The sequence below is a fragment of the Micrasema longulum genome, unplaced genomic scaffold, assembly GCF_059751315.1.
Source record: "Micrasema longulum isolate JH-2025_06_02 unplaced genomic scaffold, ASM5975131v1 h1tg001888l, whole genome shotgun sequence".
Taxonomy (NCBI): Eukaryota; Metazoa; Arthropoda; class Insecta; order Trichoptera; family Brachycentridae; genus Micrasema; species Micrasema longulum.
The window spans coordinates 77,704-95,727 of NW_028279062.1; the positions used below are offsets into that span (position 1 = coordinate 77,704).

Consider the following 18,024-nt stretch of genomic DNA (forward strand, 5'->3'; position numbering starts at 1 on the left):
ACTCCGCTCCCATACATTGGAGTTGGCACTAGAACTCTATTGTGAACTGCTACTTTAGACTTGTTTGCCAAAGTAGATTTCAGTGCACCGTTCACCCTGTTCCCGGCACTCACCCTCCTTTCCATCCCTAGTAAACATACTTCCCAGATACATAGTTTCTTCTACCTGATCAGAATACCTCCGTTCACACTGATCTCACATTTAGTTATATTTACCCCTTTCAAAAACCATCACTTTGGATTTATCAACATTCATTGGCAAATCTTAAACCTCAATAATAATCCTCACCAGCCAGGATGGGCAAATTTTCATTCATTTATTACTTATGGTGCATAGGGAACTGCATTGGTACACCAATCGCAGCTCATCTTGACCATTTTTGTTATGTGAAGGTAAGGTGAACAGTCTTACGCTTCAGGTGCAAGTTCAGGAACTATGAAATATTCTAGTCTGAAAATACCTTTTTAAATCAATATTTCATGTCAACCATCAAACCATGAAGTAAAGTGAAGTCACATGCAAAAATCCCCAAATGAAGCTACGTTATATACAGTAGAGATCTTCTCTCCCCCCTCGAGAAGATTCAGAAGATCACCCCAGGTAGCGTATTTTTTTAAATAATATTTTTGTTGATCATCATACTGATTTCATTTTTGACATAATAAATTATTAAAATATACATCGCTGCACTGTTAAATAATCTTCGATGCGTTTCGCGTTGGTCAGTTTGCACATTTGCTTCTTGCTATTTGGTCGCTTATTCCCAGCAGTAACCACAAAAAACCGGATTTCATGCTTTACATTTTACATGCATTCCCCATCCCGACTCCTCGCCGTACCTTCCCGCTAACGAGTCGCGTGACTTTATATCAGCGTTATTTAGCGTGGGTGCAGCGCAATTTTTTACAGCATTGTTTGAGTATGTCCTAATGCTTGCAGACTTGCTGGATTTTCTCCCTAGGGAGTTGTTCATATTTAAATTTATTGCAACAGAGAGGGATAACATTATTGAGAAGGGAATATGGGAGTCTAGGCATTTGCAGGGCTTATGACCTGTCAATGGCAGGTTTAAGTGGCCACTGTACACACTGTGTAACATTCATCATTCTGCCCATGTTTAAACATCCACATTTCCTCAACTAAAAAATCGAATGCTTTGCAACGCCACAGGTTTATCGATTAGGGAAGCAGTCACTTGCAAGTAAAATTTGCGCCTACTATTCATACAAAAATTCAAATTAAGCTTTAAAATAAGTTAAAAAGCAATTTCGTCATAATTTTAGCATAAAAGAGTTATATTTCATCATATTATAAGGGCATCTTGTCAACCGATTTAAGTGCTAAAATTGTTATTATGAACTTAGATGAGTTTATTTGAATTGCTTCCACAGATACTTAAGATCTCTATTTGCGCATGCGCGGACTTGTGAAATTCTACACTGAGTGTTTCGGATTCATTTTCTTTTATTCAAGTGTCAAGCCATTCCTTCCTTTGATTCCGGTGGTCCTTGTTTTGAATCCCAATGTACCTACTTCTCCCTGACGGCGAGTCAAGAAAGCAACGCGTGACAACACAACAAAAAAACCGTACCGCGAACAACAACGAAAACCGTACCGCGAGCGTGACAGTGATTTCGAATCACCAACATACAAAAACGTGCAAAGTGACCAGTGCAAACGATAACGGTGTCTTTCTGGACCAATGCCAAAGGGAGGAAACCGTAATTCCTTACTCCTTTCATTAATTCCAGGATTGACACTTAAAACCATAACGTCAATTAGTTTACCTAAAATCAAACGTTCCCTGTTTTCTTCGAACACGCGTATCGCGAGAGGGCAGGCCTTGTTTACAGTCCCGAGGTCGAAGGTATCCAGCATCCAACACTGAGGGACCGCCTTAAAGGGACTAAAACACTTACGCAGTTCCGGATTTCAGAATCAGACAGAGCGCAGTGTATTTTATGCCAGTCCGCGCGTAACAGCGCAGTCGGAAGGTTGTGTGGGGTTGTTGCAATTTTTTAGATTTTTTTTTTAGAATTGAAAAATGAACATTGAACCCACCTCAGATCGCTACGATTGCAGCAACAAACCAATAACATTTTTTTCTTGTATTTATCTAAAGGATTAGTTGACTTATGGCTGAATTTAAAATTAATAAAATAAAATATATACTGATTGTTCATAGGCCAAATTTTTAGGGAAGCATTGGTTCCTTTCAATATATGGACCGACCGCGCATGGCGACCACGTGTTTGCAACAGCCAATCAATTGTGGCGTTATAACATAACAATTATGAAGTGTTATGGGCACGCACTCACGCTGCATTTTTAACGCTAATAACACCACATAAGGCACACCGGAACTCCTCGACGTCGACACTATCGAAACCCGCCAGAATCTCCGTGTCCCTTGTCAGCTTCAGTTCAGTTAGATTTTTGCTCTCTCTCTCTCTCTAAGACTTTCATATACCCACATAATATACATTCGTGTCACGGTTAATTCATTCTGTATTGTACTTAATTTAATCGCTTTTTGTAAAATCTTGTATCCATCATATTATCTATTAAACCTCAAAACAAAGTAAGTGAATCTTTTATTTAATTTCACGCCGCCTCATACGACAAAAACTGCGGTAAGTCAAACTAACCATTTCATTCCAACAAAATAGTTCACTACAGTGTGAACACGGAAGAAGCTAGGAATGTATGCCGGCATAGACGCGTGTGGCGGTCCATCCTCTCTCCCTACCCGGAGAAGAAATGGCGTGATGGTAGCAGTAGTACTACAGTACACAAAAGCAGATACAACCGAAGGGCATGTATGACTAGGAGTGTGGAAGAAGCTAGAAATGTATGTCGGGATAGACGCGTGTGGCGGTCGGAGGGGAAATGGCTTGATGGTAGTAGTTGTAGTGTTAGTAATTTGGCTTCTAGTTTCTGAGGCCGTGTTCATAGTAACTGGCCTAAGGCAGCAGCGGGTGCTTAAGCGACCGAGCAGCGATTACGTGTCCATGGTGGTCAAGCGACGAGCCTAAAGGCCCGTCCAGGGTAAAGACCTAGTGCGGTGGCGACGGCGGGCGCGGGGCTTAAGCGACCGACCAAGCGATTTAGTGTCCGGCTGGACGAGCGACAGGCCTATCTGGCGACAAGTGATTATATACTGGGGTTAACTTTTCAGTACTAAAATACTCCGAGAGTTCTTCATAACATTTAAGTGTTCGGCCCATTTTACATAACCCATTAATACTAAATGCACCCTTGTACAAGCATCACTACTGCCCATTCTAGATTACGCTGATGTTTCCATGACTGATTTAAGCTGTGAGCAACTCGATAAACTTGAACGACTTCAGAATACACGCATAAGGTACATTTTTGGTCTTAGGAAATATGACCACATTTCTGATTATCGTAGCCAACTGAAATGGCTCAAAATAAAACAGCGGAGAGACTATCACTCCTTCTCACTTCTGTTCAATGTACTTCATAGTCCTAACGCTCCTATATACCTCCGTCAACGCTTATCAGTTCATGGTTTACCTCTTCGTTCTAATTCTCAAGGCACTCTCTTAGTACCCATCCACAATTCTTCTTTCTTCTCTAACTCATATAGTGTCCATGCGGCTCGACTGTGGAATCATCTCCCATCCACCATCAAGGATGTTACTACACTATCTCTGTTTAAATCACGTCTGAATAAACATCTCCTTTTTCATCCTTAATCTCTCCTCCTTTCCTCTTATCTCTTTTTTCCTTTTTCCTTTTTCCCATTGAGTAACAGTTTTGATTTAAGGTAATTTATTACGTTTATTTATATTTTTGTATATCTTTAGCTTTTTAATATTTTTTCTATTAAACATGTTCTGCAACTTGAATTATAAAAATAAAACTTTAAATTTATTGGTTGGTTGGAAGAAATTGCCATTTGGCAATAAGCCCGCCAATGTAAAAATAACATTATGTACAAAAAGTTAAATAAAAAAATAAAAAATAAATACATTTAAATATTAGAGAATGAAGGAATTTTAAATAATATTATGTTCTCGCGTTTTCAGGAACTACGAACTGACGGCCGTCTTGTACACGCAGACCATACGCGGCCTCACCTCCCGAGTCCTGGCCCTGGTCAAGAACGGCTCCGACATAACCAGGTTCGAGAACCTCCGGGACAAGAACGCCTGCTTCCCCGAGTACGGCGGGATAGGTGAGAGACACATTTAATAATGCAAGCGTGGTAAATAGCAAAAGGTAACTGTTTAATAATTCTGATGGAATAAATGGGAGGAACTGGGTAAAGGCCTACCATGAGTACTGACTCAGTTTAAGATAAAAGGATTGTTGTCTGAACTGAACTCTTGTCCGTCTGTGTTGTTCTTGTCCCATATAAGGGAAATTACAAATCTAAATAGTAGACCAACTCGAGAGAACCACGCGCCGACCATGCTCTAGGACCCGTTTCGTCTGCTTTAGATCTGAGAGATTGTTAGGACGATTAAGGTCTTCGCATACAATTGTTCCTACTGTCGGTATTAGGAAAATGGTTTTTGCGAGGAATTCAGTACTATGACGAAAAGTAATTTCGCTTGAGTTCGATAGGCATGTTAGGATCTGTGTTAGGATTTTGTCGGTAGTGTCTTGATAATTTGATGTTCCTCTGTGATTTGTTATGGATACGTATTGTTTTTCTTCCGTTGCTTGAGTGCATGTTGTATAGGGCAGATTATTCTAATGTCTCCTATGTGTATTTGGGTTTCGTGTCGTTGATTGATTTGTTTGTATTACTACGTTCTTCTTCCTGTCCGATGCGGGATCTGGAGCGTGCGGCCGCGGTCCCAATTTGGAACTAACACTGTTTTCCTCAAATAGGTGCGAAGGTTTTCACAGTCACTGTTATCAATAATATGTATCTTTTTTGGGTGATACCGTGTATGTTGGATTTGATCCGACGTTTCGGCTACTCAAAAACGCAGTTTTCCCAGAAGATGGCTCCTGCAATGGTAGCCGAAACGTCGGATCAAATCCAACATACACGGTATCACCCAAAAAAGATACATAATACTGTATTCCTCCACTGTAATACTGGGAAATTAGAAATTAGAAAAGGGTGATTGTGCTGACCATGTGTATTTGATTGATCACAAACTGACAATACTGCAGTGAGGGGTACAATGAAAGTTTATTTGTTTTGTTATTTTCGCGGTTTGATTGTAAAGAAATATTACATTTTCGCTTAATTGGTTTTAAAAAAAATTGATATTGATATGCGAAACTGAAGAAAGACTCGAGTCTTTATGAACAGTTTCGGGAAAGGGGTGGATGCTTTCATTGTAATTCTTTTTCCAAAATTTATGAAAATAAACATATAATTTAACTGGTTTGAATGACGTCTCGAATTCGTCGTGAATCAACAGATGACAGTGTTGTGATAGATTTCTGGATTACGGGAAGCTAGTCACCAATCAGCAGAAATCACCGTAGAGAACTCGCGACGCCGCGAGTGGAGTGATTTCGAAATTATAAAACTTAAACAATCATAGCGATGATTATATGATACATAAAAATGTATGATATTCACTGATCTTCTAAATACTACTTTTGATTACTCCGAAGCTTATTTATTGTTCCAGCGTGGGCGGCTTTCGTGCGCACGGCGCGCGACCGCAAGGTGATCAGCTCGACCGAGTGCGACTACGCCAACGAGGTGGCGCTGTTCTTCGGCGGCGCCTGCGCCCCGGGCGCCAAGGACCCGGCGCACTTCCCCTCGCGCGCCGTGGACCCCGCGCGCCTCTGCGACGGCTGCCGGGGCTTCACCCCGCGCAGCAACGAGCAGGGCGTCGTCAGCGCCATACTCAAAGAAGGTACGTACCTGCGGGATAGAGCCCCGCCGGCGGCATTTCTAGCCAGTTGCTTGCGCCACATTTACTAAATGTATTGTGTATTGCACATTTACTAGGTTGCGGCGTGAAATTCATTGCTACCTACTGAGCCTTAGTTGAGATGTTGCAATTATACTACTGCGGGTACAATATTTTTCTCACCGGCCCAATAACAACTGAATTGTCATCGAACTTACGTGTGTTTTTGATATTCTCAGCACGATCGCTAACAAGTTCATTCAGCTATCAATAAGTCATTCCAATCCACTGTTTCGTGTTGTCGTATGAATCAATAATCAAGAAACCGAAAAAGTGCCAATCTGACCACAGGATCTGACAGAGCCTGCCGCAAAAGAGAAATGCGAACATTAAGGTTGGAAGATGCCCAGTACAAGGGGGGTAATTGCATTAATTTGTATTGGGGTTCGGTGGCAAAGTAAATAGAGATAACGCATAACGCAGAATGTGTAAATTAGTTAATTCGTCACACGACTTGGAATTCTTTGGGAAAGATCTTCCAGCATTTTGTAGATTTCTTCGTGACTAAAACAGTGTGGGATGAAGTTGGATTGGCATAGTTTAGCTCGAAGTCTTATGTCTTTCGTTTTTATGAATTTATTGTATACCATTATTGTATTTCCTTTGTTTGTCTTTGCTACATAGTTTTATATTATTTTTGTTCAGTTTCTTGTATTTATGTTTCTTCGTGTAACTGTTGTAATTGGCCTAGGCCGTATATAGAATAAATAAACGCATAGTAACGCCAAATCCGTGAACCGGCAAAACAACTGGTGAGTGGCGCGATCACCAGTTGAAAAAACACCACCCAGACTCGAGGCCTGGGTTGCTATTCTGAATTTTCTCACGGGGGTAGAGAGTGGTTTATTTATGTATTTTCATTTTTTGCATGCGACTGATGATTAAACGTCAAAACAAACAATTATAAAACATGATACTTTTTTTGTAAAGGTTGTCATAGCCTTTTGTTTAGTTTTGTCTTGCAGTTTATTGTTCAGTCTCCGGTTTATTAGTCTCGCCTGTATGGGCACGCACTCTCGCCGCATTTTTACCACTAACAACACTTTTACTCTCTCTTTCTAAAACTTACAAATACCCACATCATGTAAATTCGTGTCACGGTTAATTCATTTAGGGTTGTACTTAATTTAATCACATCTTTCAATATATTGTATTTATTTATTTATTTATTAACGGACATTGTCCATGTATACAATTTATAAGGTTTAAATATTACAATAAAAGAGTAGTTAAAAACATTTAAAGAAAAAAGAAAGAAGCATTGACAAACATAAGGGACATCGAGACAAGATCTGGACTATTTATTTAGTGCTCGTTTAAATCCTTGTAAACTTAAACCAAAAAAGTCCCGATGATCTTGTCTCGAGTTAACAATACGACAAAGGCGGGTCATTGGAGAATTTAGGCCATAGTTTGTTCTATGCTGATCGATGAACAGTACTTCATTGTTTCTCAATCTACGATCTACGTATTCATCATATTATCTATTAAATCTTAGATATACCTCAGATGGTCTCAGAAACTGTCTTTATCCGTATGTGATGTTGTATGGTCGGCCTCGTGGTGTAATGGTCAGCGCGTTTGTCTACCATGCAAGAGGTCTCGGGTTCGATTCCCGACATGGTTGACATGAAATATTATTTAAAAGGGTATTTTTACACTAGAATATTTCATAGTCCCTGAACTGGTACCTGAAGCGTAAGACTGACCACAATCATGTAACAAAAATGATCAAGATACGCTGCGATTGGTGTACTTATACAGTGCCCTATGCACCATTAGGTGCGGAAAGGGAATGATGATAATGATGTGACGTTGTTTTGATTTTTAAAAGTTTTAGTTATTTGTTTACAATTTCATCAGTGGCCAATTTATGCATACATTTACAGTTATTTGTTAGAGGGAGGTCATGTATGAATTTTTTTTTTTTCATAAAACTTTAATTTCAGATTGTCCGGCCGACCCATCTAACCAGTACTACGGGACGACTGGGGCCCTGCGCTGTCTGGCGCAGTTCGACTCCAACGTCGCTTTCATAGAGGGACAATACCTCAAAGGTACGAATATAATATATTATATGGAGAACAATAATTCAGTGGAAAGGATAGCCAAGTATGATTTGTCACTATTTTAGACATATTGAGTTATGTTTATCCTCGAATTCGCCTAGTGAGCTTGTCTAGAAAGGGCGAATTCGCCGCGAAATGTTTCGCGTAAATTCATTCGGGCGTTAGCGAGATACTAGGCGCCAATACATCGCGTCCGCGAGCATCGCGCGAATTCAAAATACGCGCGTTAATCGCGTGCATTTCGCCAGACTCTCGACTCGCCCTTGATTCGCGCGTATCGCGCGCAATTACCACAACGTAATATTAAATATATAAAAAGATATGGTCAGTTGAAGTTGAAAACTGTCTCAAGTTGTATGCCTTTACGGTATACAGTTCAATAGTTTAAAGTATGTTTTGACTTTGGAAATATTTCAAAACGCTAGAGTCGCTCGTCTCCATTTCAATTTGTAAAGTTTTGAGAAAGGCCCGAATCCCGTCACACCATGACGCTCAGCTTTGAGCAAGATGATAAAGAGTACAGAAAATTGACAAGTATTTTATGTTAAGTTTGTCATGGATATTTTTTCCTTCCAGAAAAAGCCGAATTTCTCAAGATGAATCCAAATGACTTCAGAGTTCTGTGTCGAAACGGATCATTGGCAGTTAATCCCGGGTTTGATGTGGACGAAAACTGCGCCTTGTCAGTCACCATCGACGGGGAAGTTGTCGCCAGAAGGTATTTCCTTTTTAATCCATCTTTAAAGGAGCCCAATGTCTCTGGGTATGAACTGAACAAATATGTTGTGCCGTCCTTTACCATCAAGTAGTGTTGCCTTTCTAACCTTTAGTATGGAAATTGTCAAACGTAGTACCCTATTATTATTCTTTAAAGTAGGGGTCAGCGGTATAAAAGCTCCTGACGTCACTTAACACCTTTGATCTAAAATCTGAGATCTATTGTGGCAGGTCCCCTTGAATTAGTTCTCGCCCATCAGACCCCGGGTCTTTAAAGAGCATAGCTACTGTGTGTAAGGCGAGAGATCTCATATTGCTTAATCTCACCCTCCAAGCCCAAATTCTTGAAGTATCTGGCTATTAGGAGGCAAGCGTTTAAACCTCCTTAGGTTTAACCAGTGGTCCCCCGAAGATGCGCCTCCTTTTGTGATATAAAGCATCACATTCACATATAATGTGTACGAGTGTTTCCTCGTCTGCACTGCAGAATTTACATCTAGAAGTTTGGGAAAGGTTCATTCTAGCAAGGTGTTTGTTCAATCTGCAGTGCCCTGGGCGGGCTCTAGTGATGACCCTCACTCGATGAGGCTGAGCTTCATTAGGTCGAAAGCGAGCCTCTGCGAGAACCCCTTTATCTATTATTACGACATTTATAATTATGCGTGTACTGTTTTAAGATTAAATAAATAAATAACACACGGTCGGTAGCCTATCCGAGTGTGGTGTAACGATTTCCTGGTTCGTATGCTGAAGTCAGACTTCCCGGTGTAAACGGGAAGCCACCTTCACAAGCAAAGTAAAAAGACTAAGTCGAAAGGGAGAGCACGATAGCGCCGACTGCAAATCAACGTCAATAGCCCTGAAAAGGACTTGCCACCGAGTGGTATTGAGAGGCAAGGGCAGGCCAGGCAGACAGACAACCGGCAGAGCGGAGCGAAGACCGGAGAACGGGAGCACTCAGGGCGGGATGAATTAAAACGCGTGTTCAGTAGTTAGAGACTGGATAGCAACTGATTTATTACGCACCTTATAGCGGAGCCCAGAGCGGAGGGGACAGCACTACCCTGCCGGCTACAGGTCTCGTGATGCGCGCGTTATTATTTACTGTTAAACTTTATTCTAAGAATGCGCAGCCGTGGGTAGATGGTGGGCTTAAGGACCCCCCTCAATGTTAAAACTATATATTGCCCCGGCATCACTGAGGCCAGGGCCGAAAGCGAACCGCTTTTCTTTATTGAGGGCTTAGCACTTGGCTAACAAATACCGGGATTCCTAGCTATCATATTTCTTTATTTACATTAATATTTCGTTGACAATTATTTTGCGTGTTTTGCATGCGGGTAAGATATCATGCTGATGGTGATTACTGCTCCGTCTTTGCTGAGATGTGAACGTAATTTCCAGGGACTTTGAAGACATGCTGAGCCTCCAGCTGTTCATACAGGAGTTGGAGAACTGGTTCGGGTACAGCACGGGAACTGCCCTGGTCAACCTGAAGATATTCTCTCCCTTCGACGGGATAAAAGATCTACTGTTCAAGGTATGTGACGAGGCCGAACGGTTCATTGGTGGAGTTGTCGTATTTGGGTACAGTCTTAAATGGATGTTGTGGGGTGGAAAAGTATTTGAAAGAAAGGCAATTTTATAATGAATTACGTGTTTCAACTGTGAGGAAAAACATCTGCGTTCTCGCAATATAGGATATGGGCTTACGACCTGTCCTTGGCTGGTTCAGGTGACCGCTTCACACTCTGCGTAACATTCACCGCTCTGCCTATGTTTAAATATTCGCATTCCCTCAACTCTTCCATTTTCCATTTCCGTTCTTCTTGGACCAGATGGATTTATCAACAATGTTGAGTTTGTCCAATTTTTTGCAGACAAAGGCTGGATTGTGGTACAGTGTAAAGTGGCCACTTAAACCAGCCAATGACAGGTCATATACCCTGAAATGTCTAGACTTCCATTTTCCCTTCTCTAAAATGTTAATGACTCCCTAGGGGATAAAATCCAGTCCTTTATCTGCGAAAATTTGGACAAATGCTGTTTATTTATATTTAGCTTATTTATTTATATATACGCCCAATGGGCATTTTTAAAGATATATGCATAGAAAATTATTATAAAGGAAAGTAGAAAGACACAATGGTATATAGTAGACTCGGAGAGAGGTGTTTATAATTGCATTTGATTCAGTGATCGTTTGAAAGAAGACAACTTGTTATCATAGAATTTAAGACTGGTATGTTTGTTGGCAGACCTGAGAATTCTGGGCATAGGGGAATGAAAACCTTAGTCAGCTCTATGGTTATCGGTTTGAAAGAGTAAGTTTTTTCTGAGGTTTCTAGTTGGGATATTTAATTTTATCGAGCTCATTAGTTCAGGCGCATCAAAGAGGTCTTGAAGAGAAGATATATTTAAGCTAGTTTCTAGCTCATTATACGTATATTGGTTTCCGGATGAGCCCAACCTCCAGCCTATCTTTCTTAAAAATCGACATTCAACTGATTCAATATTTTTCATGTGAACATCATAATATGGAGACCAGATAACAGAGGAATACTCTAGGTGCGGGCGAACTAGGGAACAGAAGAGAAATTAAGGGTGTTGATTTTATAGTTTACACCTAAAGATGAGAGGATCTGTGCTTGCCAAAACTAGGAGAGCCTTAAAATAAACTCAAGTGATCTAAAAACAAAATGTTTTATTAATCATATATTTGACTGAACATCGTTTCCCTCTGCAGGATTCGACTATCGCGGTCGCAACCAAGACCTCCGAGAACGAGTACGTCAAGAACTACATCGACCTGCATAAGCACACCGACTCCTGCTCCGGAGCGACGGCGGGAGTGTCGCGCATCTTCCTGCCCGCCTTGACCAGCCTCCTGATGCTGCTCGCGGTCAAAGCCCTCGCCGCCTAGACCAGGATCATCATCACCGCGACCCGGACGGTTGGTGGCGAAACTGCAACTGTGGTGTTGCTCTGTAATATGTTTTAGTGCGGATCATTTCATTTGATTTCACTGCAGTACCTAAACACATTTGTGTCTGCTCGTTTGCTGCGTGCGTTCCTTGTCGTCATTCCTACATATTAACCCTCTCTTCCCGGTGATGTGCAGCCAGTACACATTGCATCTAATAACTTTTATATCTCCATAAATATAATAAATGATGGGTTGAGATTTTCGGTATCCCTTCCTTCGTATCGGTAAAGGTGTTTTTTTCGTAGTAAAAGAGTAATCCTAATATATAATTGTCTCGCACACTCTTTTCGTCTCACTCTCGATAATACGGGTATATTTGGGAGCGAGAGAGACAATTTTTATGCGTCACGTGCGCGAACAGCAAAGTGTCTCGTACTTCTCCCCATTAGCTGCGTTAGTAGCTTCCCGGCTTTTGTTAGGGGCGGTTATTTTGCGCGCATTGAGAGAATGAATTCATGTTTTTAGCAATAAGATTTAAAATATCATCACTTTTGATTTCAACTACAAATAATTGAAGCAATTGCCGATGAATATTACACTTTTACGATTTAAAATCTCTATTTTTTGCGTGTATAGTGACTACACGGCACCGTAAAGCTAGGGTTTCCTAGGACAGCGGTGCCCGTATCTTAACGGCCGTAGTGAACGGTGATGCGGTGGACAGCCGTCGTAACGGTAATTAGAGTGTTGTTTCCTAGGAAAACGGTGTTGATAACACCGTTAAAAAATAAAACCACTCTCTAGCCACCTCTACGACGGCTGTCCACCGCATCACCGTTCACTACGGCCGTAAAGATACGGGCGCCGCTGTCCTAGGAAACCCTAGCTTAACGCGCGGATGTTTTTAGAACAGTAGAGATTATGCCTAAACACTCCTAATAAATTGGAGTCTCTTTAGTATCTTACAAAATGTATTCATGATTATCTGAGGCACACTTCAAACAAATACAGGGAGTATTCTTGATAGGCGTCGGATCTTCATTTCGCGAATCTCGTTATTGGGAGATTATTGTTTTAAATTTAATTTTATGTAAAATTATCATTGAGCGAAGTTCAACCTGATACGAACCTAACTTCACTCTATACGGGGTTCTATATGATTCTCTGCACGCGGGGCTTTTGGCCAGTTTAAGCTATATCGTGAATTTCTTCTGCATAAATTATATGGTGATATAGTTTGTAACTTCCAGTAATAAATATTGCAAATCTAACCCCGTGTTAATCTTTGTGAATCCGCACTCGCAAATCAATGTCATATAAATGGTGACCCCGACGTGATCTGATCCTTTCCCATAAAATTATTAATATTTTTACTGTCACCTTCGCATCAATGGAATTGCCGTTGCTTTTTACGCCCATTGAACCATTTTCTAAATCCATCTGACAGGATGACGAAACGCTAGATTGCTCCCAACGTTGCGTGCACTCGCTACTTGTACTGGGCGCTCATGAGAATTCTGGTGTCTTCTTTCTTTTATTGCAATCGACGTAGCCGACAACGTTCTGCATTTGTTAGGAGTTCCAGATTTTACAGCCTTTTCTCATCTGAGCACGCGACATTTTCGCAATATCTCAATACTTTCTGCTTTCCTATGACAATTAAATATTTGTTGTTAGCTCTCCGTAGACACCTCGATCACTGAAATGGACCGACTCGTTCCGGAGATACAAATGAACTGAGCGCGCGCCGCGCCCACTCAAGCCCAAATTCAGACTTTCAGCCCTTTCGCTCGCGATAAACCATTTTCGGTAGCCGACGAAACGGGCTATCCTATCATAGGTTAAAATATTCTGTAATCCTCATCGTTTTTGCACACATGGTCTTCGAAAGTACACAAATATTGGTCGCGGCAAAACCTTACATTTTAACCGCTTAGCCTCTTATTCAAAGGCTTGTCAGCGGGTGGGAAATAGGATATGGAAGGAAGTTATGAAAAATATACCACGATTTATTTCTGCACCTGGCGGGAATCGAACCTGCGACGCCAGTTTCACAGTTAGGTGTCTTACCAACTGCGCCACGGCGCCTGTCACTGAGAACGAACCATAAGATGTTCATTAGCAGTGAAAATATTGGATTTTATCAGAGGTCGTCCAGTCCTTTCAGCAGACAATTACGTTTAATTAGGAATTGGCGGTAATTTCAAAATATAATTTCAGAAATCTTTTAGAATCTGAAATAATGTTGTGGGATTTTTTTAGGCTAAATCGAGTTAAATAGTTAATGCAAATGTGTATAGGTACTGTTGTGAATTAAAATTAAATAATAAATACTGTAATATTTTACCGAGTAACGCCACACTACGCTAATACTTTAGCTACAAATCATCCGGATCCTAATCATCATTCATCAAGCTGATTATCATCGGCTAATGATTTCACATTGTTTATTTTCTACGTCATTTTAGTAATGCCAATGAGGAAATTCAGATTCATTTAAAATTTGTTGAAAGACTATCAAACAAAGCGAAAAAAGTAATATCATTTTTACATATCATAATGATTTTTTAATGTTTTGTGATTTTGAAATTATGTCCGCTCCACTTGGAGCAAATGGTGTCCACGAAGCGTCTTTGTCTTCGAGTCTCCCAAGTCAGGTTCGCGTCCCGCAGTTCTGACACGAACTGCCGACATTTTCTTCTGTATTTTTTTTGAGACCTCTGGAGTACCTCAGGGATAGAACTTTGGCCCTTCGTACTTTCAGTAGTTAATTAGGCACTGCGTGCATGAACAAGTGTGAATACTTGTTGTCAGACAGACTTAAGAAGATCATAAATTATTATTATTTTTACAGATCATTTATATAGCGCCATTTGTGTGAAAGTCACCTCAAATATCACAGTCGCAGCTACAGAGCGAATGGTCAGCTAAGATTCTAGTTCCTCGTTTCTAATTAAGCTAAATTTTCTTGATACTGTTAAGAGGATGCACGGCCTGACTTTTCTTCATACAAACGTATTCTCGTATTTTCTCCCTGGATTATGGAACTAGAGCGATGATTGTCCCAGCTGCCCCACTGTTTGCATTTTTTTGAAAAATCATAATTTTAATGAGCTGGATCATCAAAAATCCTTAAAAGCGATTTTTAGCACAGTTTTATCTGGCGTCTGGGAGTGTATGATTAACTGTCTAATTGTGTTTTAAGTAATGATTAAGGTCGCATTAATGTTCTAAATGAAAATCATTATATCATTATCTTCGGTTTCAGTTTCATCATCAGTGTGGCCATATATGAAGCAAAGTATAGTCGCGTGCAAAACATAAAAATCCTCAAGTAAAAATCTTGTCTAGATTACCGCAAGAAGATTCATTATAATACCCCTGACCGGTGAGTCTACTTCCCAGAAACTAGGAATCTATCACAACACAACTATGCCATGGTTGATTCGAAAGGACTTGTGACGTAGTTCAAAATATTTTTCATATTTTTTTTAATACATTTTGGAGAAATTTTTGGAGCCGTACAATTGAATGCCTAATTTTCACCGTGGATAAGAAAAGAAAAAAATATATCCAATTTCCCATAACACTGAACTTCGAACTGTCTGATTTTAAAACTCTAGGAGATATTAAAAAAAAAATATATGTTTCGTACTGTCTTTTTAAAATATGATTTTCGATGTGAATAGCATAGTGGTTAGCACTGCCGGTTACAATGCATAAGGTCTCAGGTTCGATTCTCATCTAGGCCAATATTTTAGAAGCATTTATTTTAGAAAATTGTTTAAGATAAAAAAAAATCATTTGATCAACGCTTTATTTTTTGAGATATTTGTGAGTTAATTTTTAAAATTGTATGTATGTCGGATTGACATCTCAACACAGATGAGGAAGATTTTCTGCTAAGGGGAACGCACGTGTAGGCATTTACAGGGCATATGTAAAGTGATACCTTTATATCCCGCGTGACATTCACCTATCTGTCGACGTTCTTAATTTTTTGTCACTCATATTTTCTTCGAGTTGATCGCACCCGGTGGAGCAAAGGGCACTCCATTCGCACAAAAAAGCCGCGTAATTTGATCATCTGCTACACGAAGGTAAGATGATCAGTCTTACGCTTCAGGGAGGGTAAAATATTACACGCAAGTTGGATCCTGCCAGGAAACGAACCTGCGACCTCAAGCAGGCTGAATGGCGAATTTTGCGCAGTGCATGAAGTGATCACTTAAACCAGCCGACAACCGGTCATAGCCCTGTAAATGCGTAGACTTTCGTGTTTTCTTCTGAAAAATCTACTCCGTCTCTGTTGTAATACAATATCAATCGATGTTTGTTATTTTTAATGTTTAATCTAGAATTTAAATGAAATAAAAAATTTAATATTAATAAAAGGTGTATTATTTATATAACTAGATGTGAGATCCGTGTGAACAGAGATATTCTGAATCAGGTAGGAGGATCTGTGTATCTGGGGAGTGTGTTTACTAGGGATGGAAAGGGGGGTGAGTGCCGGGAACAGAGTGAACGGTGCACTGAAATCTCATCTCATCAAATCAGGAGGCTAAACTAGCAGTTCACAATGGAGCTCCAGTGCCGACTCTAATGTATGGGAGCGAAGTATGGAATTGGAAAAATGATAATGAAACTAGGTTGAATGCTGTCGAAATGCGATACCTCAGACGAATGTGTGGTAAAACGATGTATGATAGGCGCACAAATGTCGAGATCCGTGAGCTGCGTAAGGCTGAGACGCGCATTATCGACAGAATCAAGAAGGGGGTGCTGCGTCGGTTCGGACATGCGGAGCAAATAGACAACGAAAGAACGGCTGAAAGGATCTACGGTGCGAATGTTGATGGATGCAGAAAACGAGGAAGGCCGAGAGAGACGTGGCACGATCGAGTCCATCAAATACTTGAAGGTGGACATGTCGAATGTGGGAATAGTCGGCGTGCGTGCATGAGAAGATGTATGAATGTAGAGGAAACATTCACACATCTTTCGATGTGCCCTCATAAAACATAATTTTATCCACATTATTTCATCAAAACATTATCAACGTCACAATGCGACCCGATCGACAAAAAAATATTTCCATTCTGTACGTGTTGTTCACCGCGCGGTCTACACCCTAATGCGGTCGGGAGGCGGGGGAGGTGGTCCTTACACGTGGCGAGAGGGGGACAGATAGAGCAGTCGACAGCCCGCTATCTCTCTCGCAACGGGATTGGTCGGCTAACTCCCGCTCGCTATTGGCCGGCCGGTGTAGGCCGCGCATATTTTTGTGTATAAAAAGCCGCAGCGCCAGTAAATAAATCAGTCTCATTCCACTGCTCGTGTTTGAATCATCTCCCGCTCTACCCTCTGCCCTTGGATTCAACTACTGGACTTCTCACCTTACGGATCCCGACCGCGGCGCTTTCTTCTGGAATTAAAAGTCCTTTTCAGGACTACGAGTCGATTCGGCTTTTCGCTGCCAGTGAAACGAGTGTGTGCTTTGCTCTTCGGTTTCCGCTGCCTTACAACCAGCGGAAGAGACGACCTAATGAAAGTGGTGGACCTTCAAACTCGTCGGCAGCGCGTCAGCTACATCCAGCGTAACATCAGAGTACTTCGATTCGTGGGGCGCCCAGATCAGAGATCCACACTCGAGTCCGCTTCGCGCCAATGCGTTGTTTCCGCTGCGCTGCCGCTGCGCTGCTGCTGCTAGACTGCCGTGAGTCGGAGGGGGGAATGCGTATATACGTGGAGGGAGGGAGACGAATAGAGCGGGCAGGCGGCCTCCTTTAAACGGTGAACTGTGGGACGGCATATAAATAAAGTTTCATTAATAATAAAAATAATGTAACCTCACTGGGGTCTCCCTTGCCGAGGACACTTAACAATATACTTTTTAAAATATTTTTAAATGTAGAATAAACAAAGACTAGTAAACAGAGATAATTAACAAAATGTTCAGACAGTTTTAAACACTACGTATTTATGTTTATAATTAATTTATGTACATCTATATTATTTATATTACAAAACGCACAATGAAAGAACAAAAACATAACATAAGCTATACACTTGTGGAGCAGTTGATTCAATATTGGTTTGGGCGAATGAGACAATCTATTTTACTTCTACCCAGCTCCACTATCCATTTTTTTATAGCTTTTTTGAACATTTTCTCGTTACTAATTGTTCTAGTAGGTAGTGAAAGTAGGTTATAGATTTTAATTGAATAATACTCAAAATCCTTTTGTCCAAAAGCGTTATAACATGCGTTATGAATATAAACGATGACTTCTTCTCTGAGGTTTGGCTTTTACTCATCTCTACTCTCCGGCTTTCTATTCGGCTTCACTTCACCTTGCTCGAGACCTTTGCTTCATTCGGACTCGGGTTTCAG

General features: G+C 40.8%; 1 protein-coding gene across 1 annotated transcript in view; it reads left to right on the plus strand.

The window, feature by feature from the left end:
• The window catches only part of LOC148273650 (transferrin-like), a 37,701-nt gene extending 21,680 nt beyond the window's left edge, over positions 1 to 16,021 (plus strand). Inside the window, exons 10-15 of the mRNA XM_088238406.1 lie at positions 4,056 to 4,204; positions 5,628 to 5,858; positions 7,865 to 7,972; positions 8,561 to 8,702; positions 10,106 to 10,241; positions 11,448 to 16,021. Coding sequence (XP_088094532.1) covers positions 4,056 to 4,204; positions 5,628 to 5,858; positions 7,865 to 7,972; positions 8,561 to 8,702; positions 10,106 to 10,241; positions 11,448 to 11,624 — 943 coding nt within the window. The 3' untranslated portion in view covers positions 11,625 to 16,021. The remainder of the gene's footprint in view (positions 1 to 4,055; positions 4,205 to 5,627; positions 5,859 to 7,864; positions 7,973 to 8,560; positions 8,703 to 10,105; positions 10,242 to 11,447) is intronic.
• The last annotated feature ends 2,003 nt before the right edge of the window (positions 16,022 to 18,024 follow it).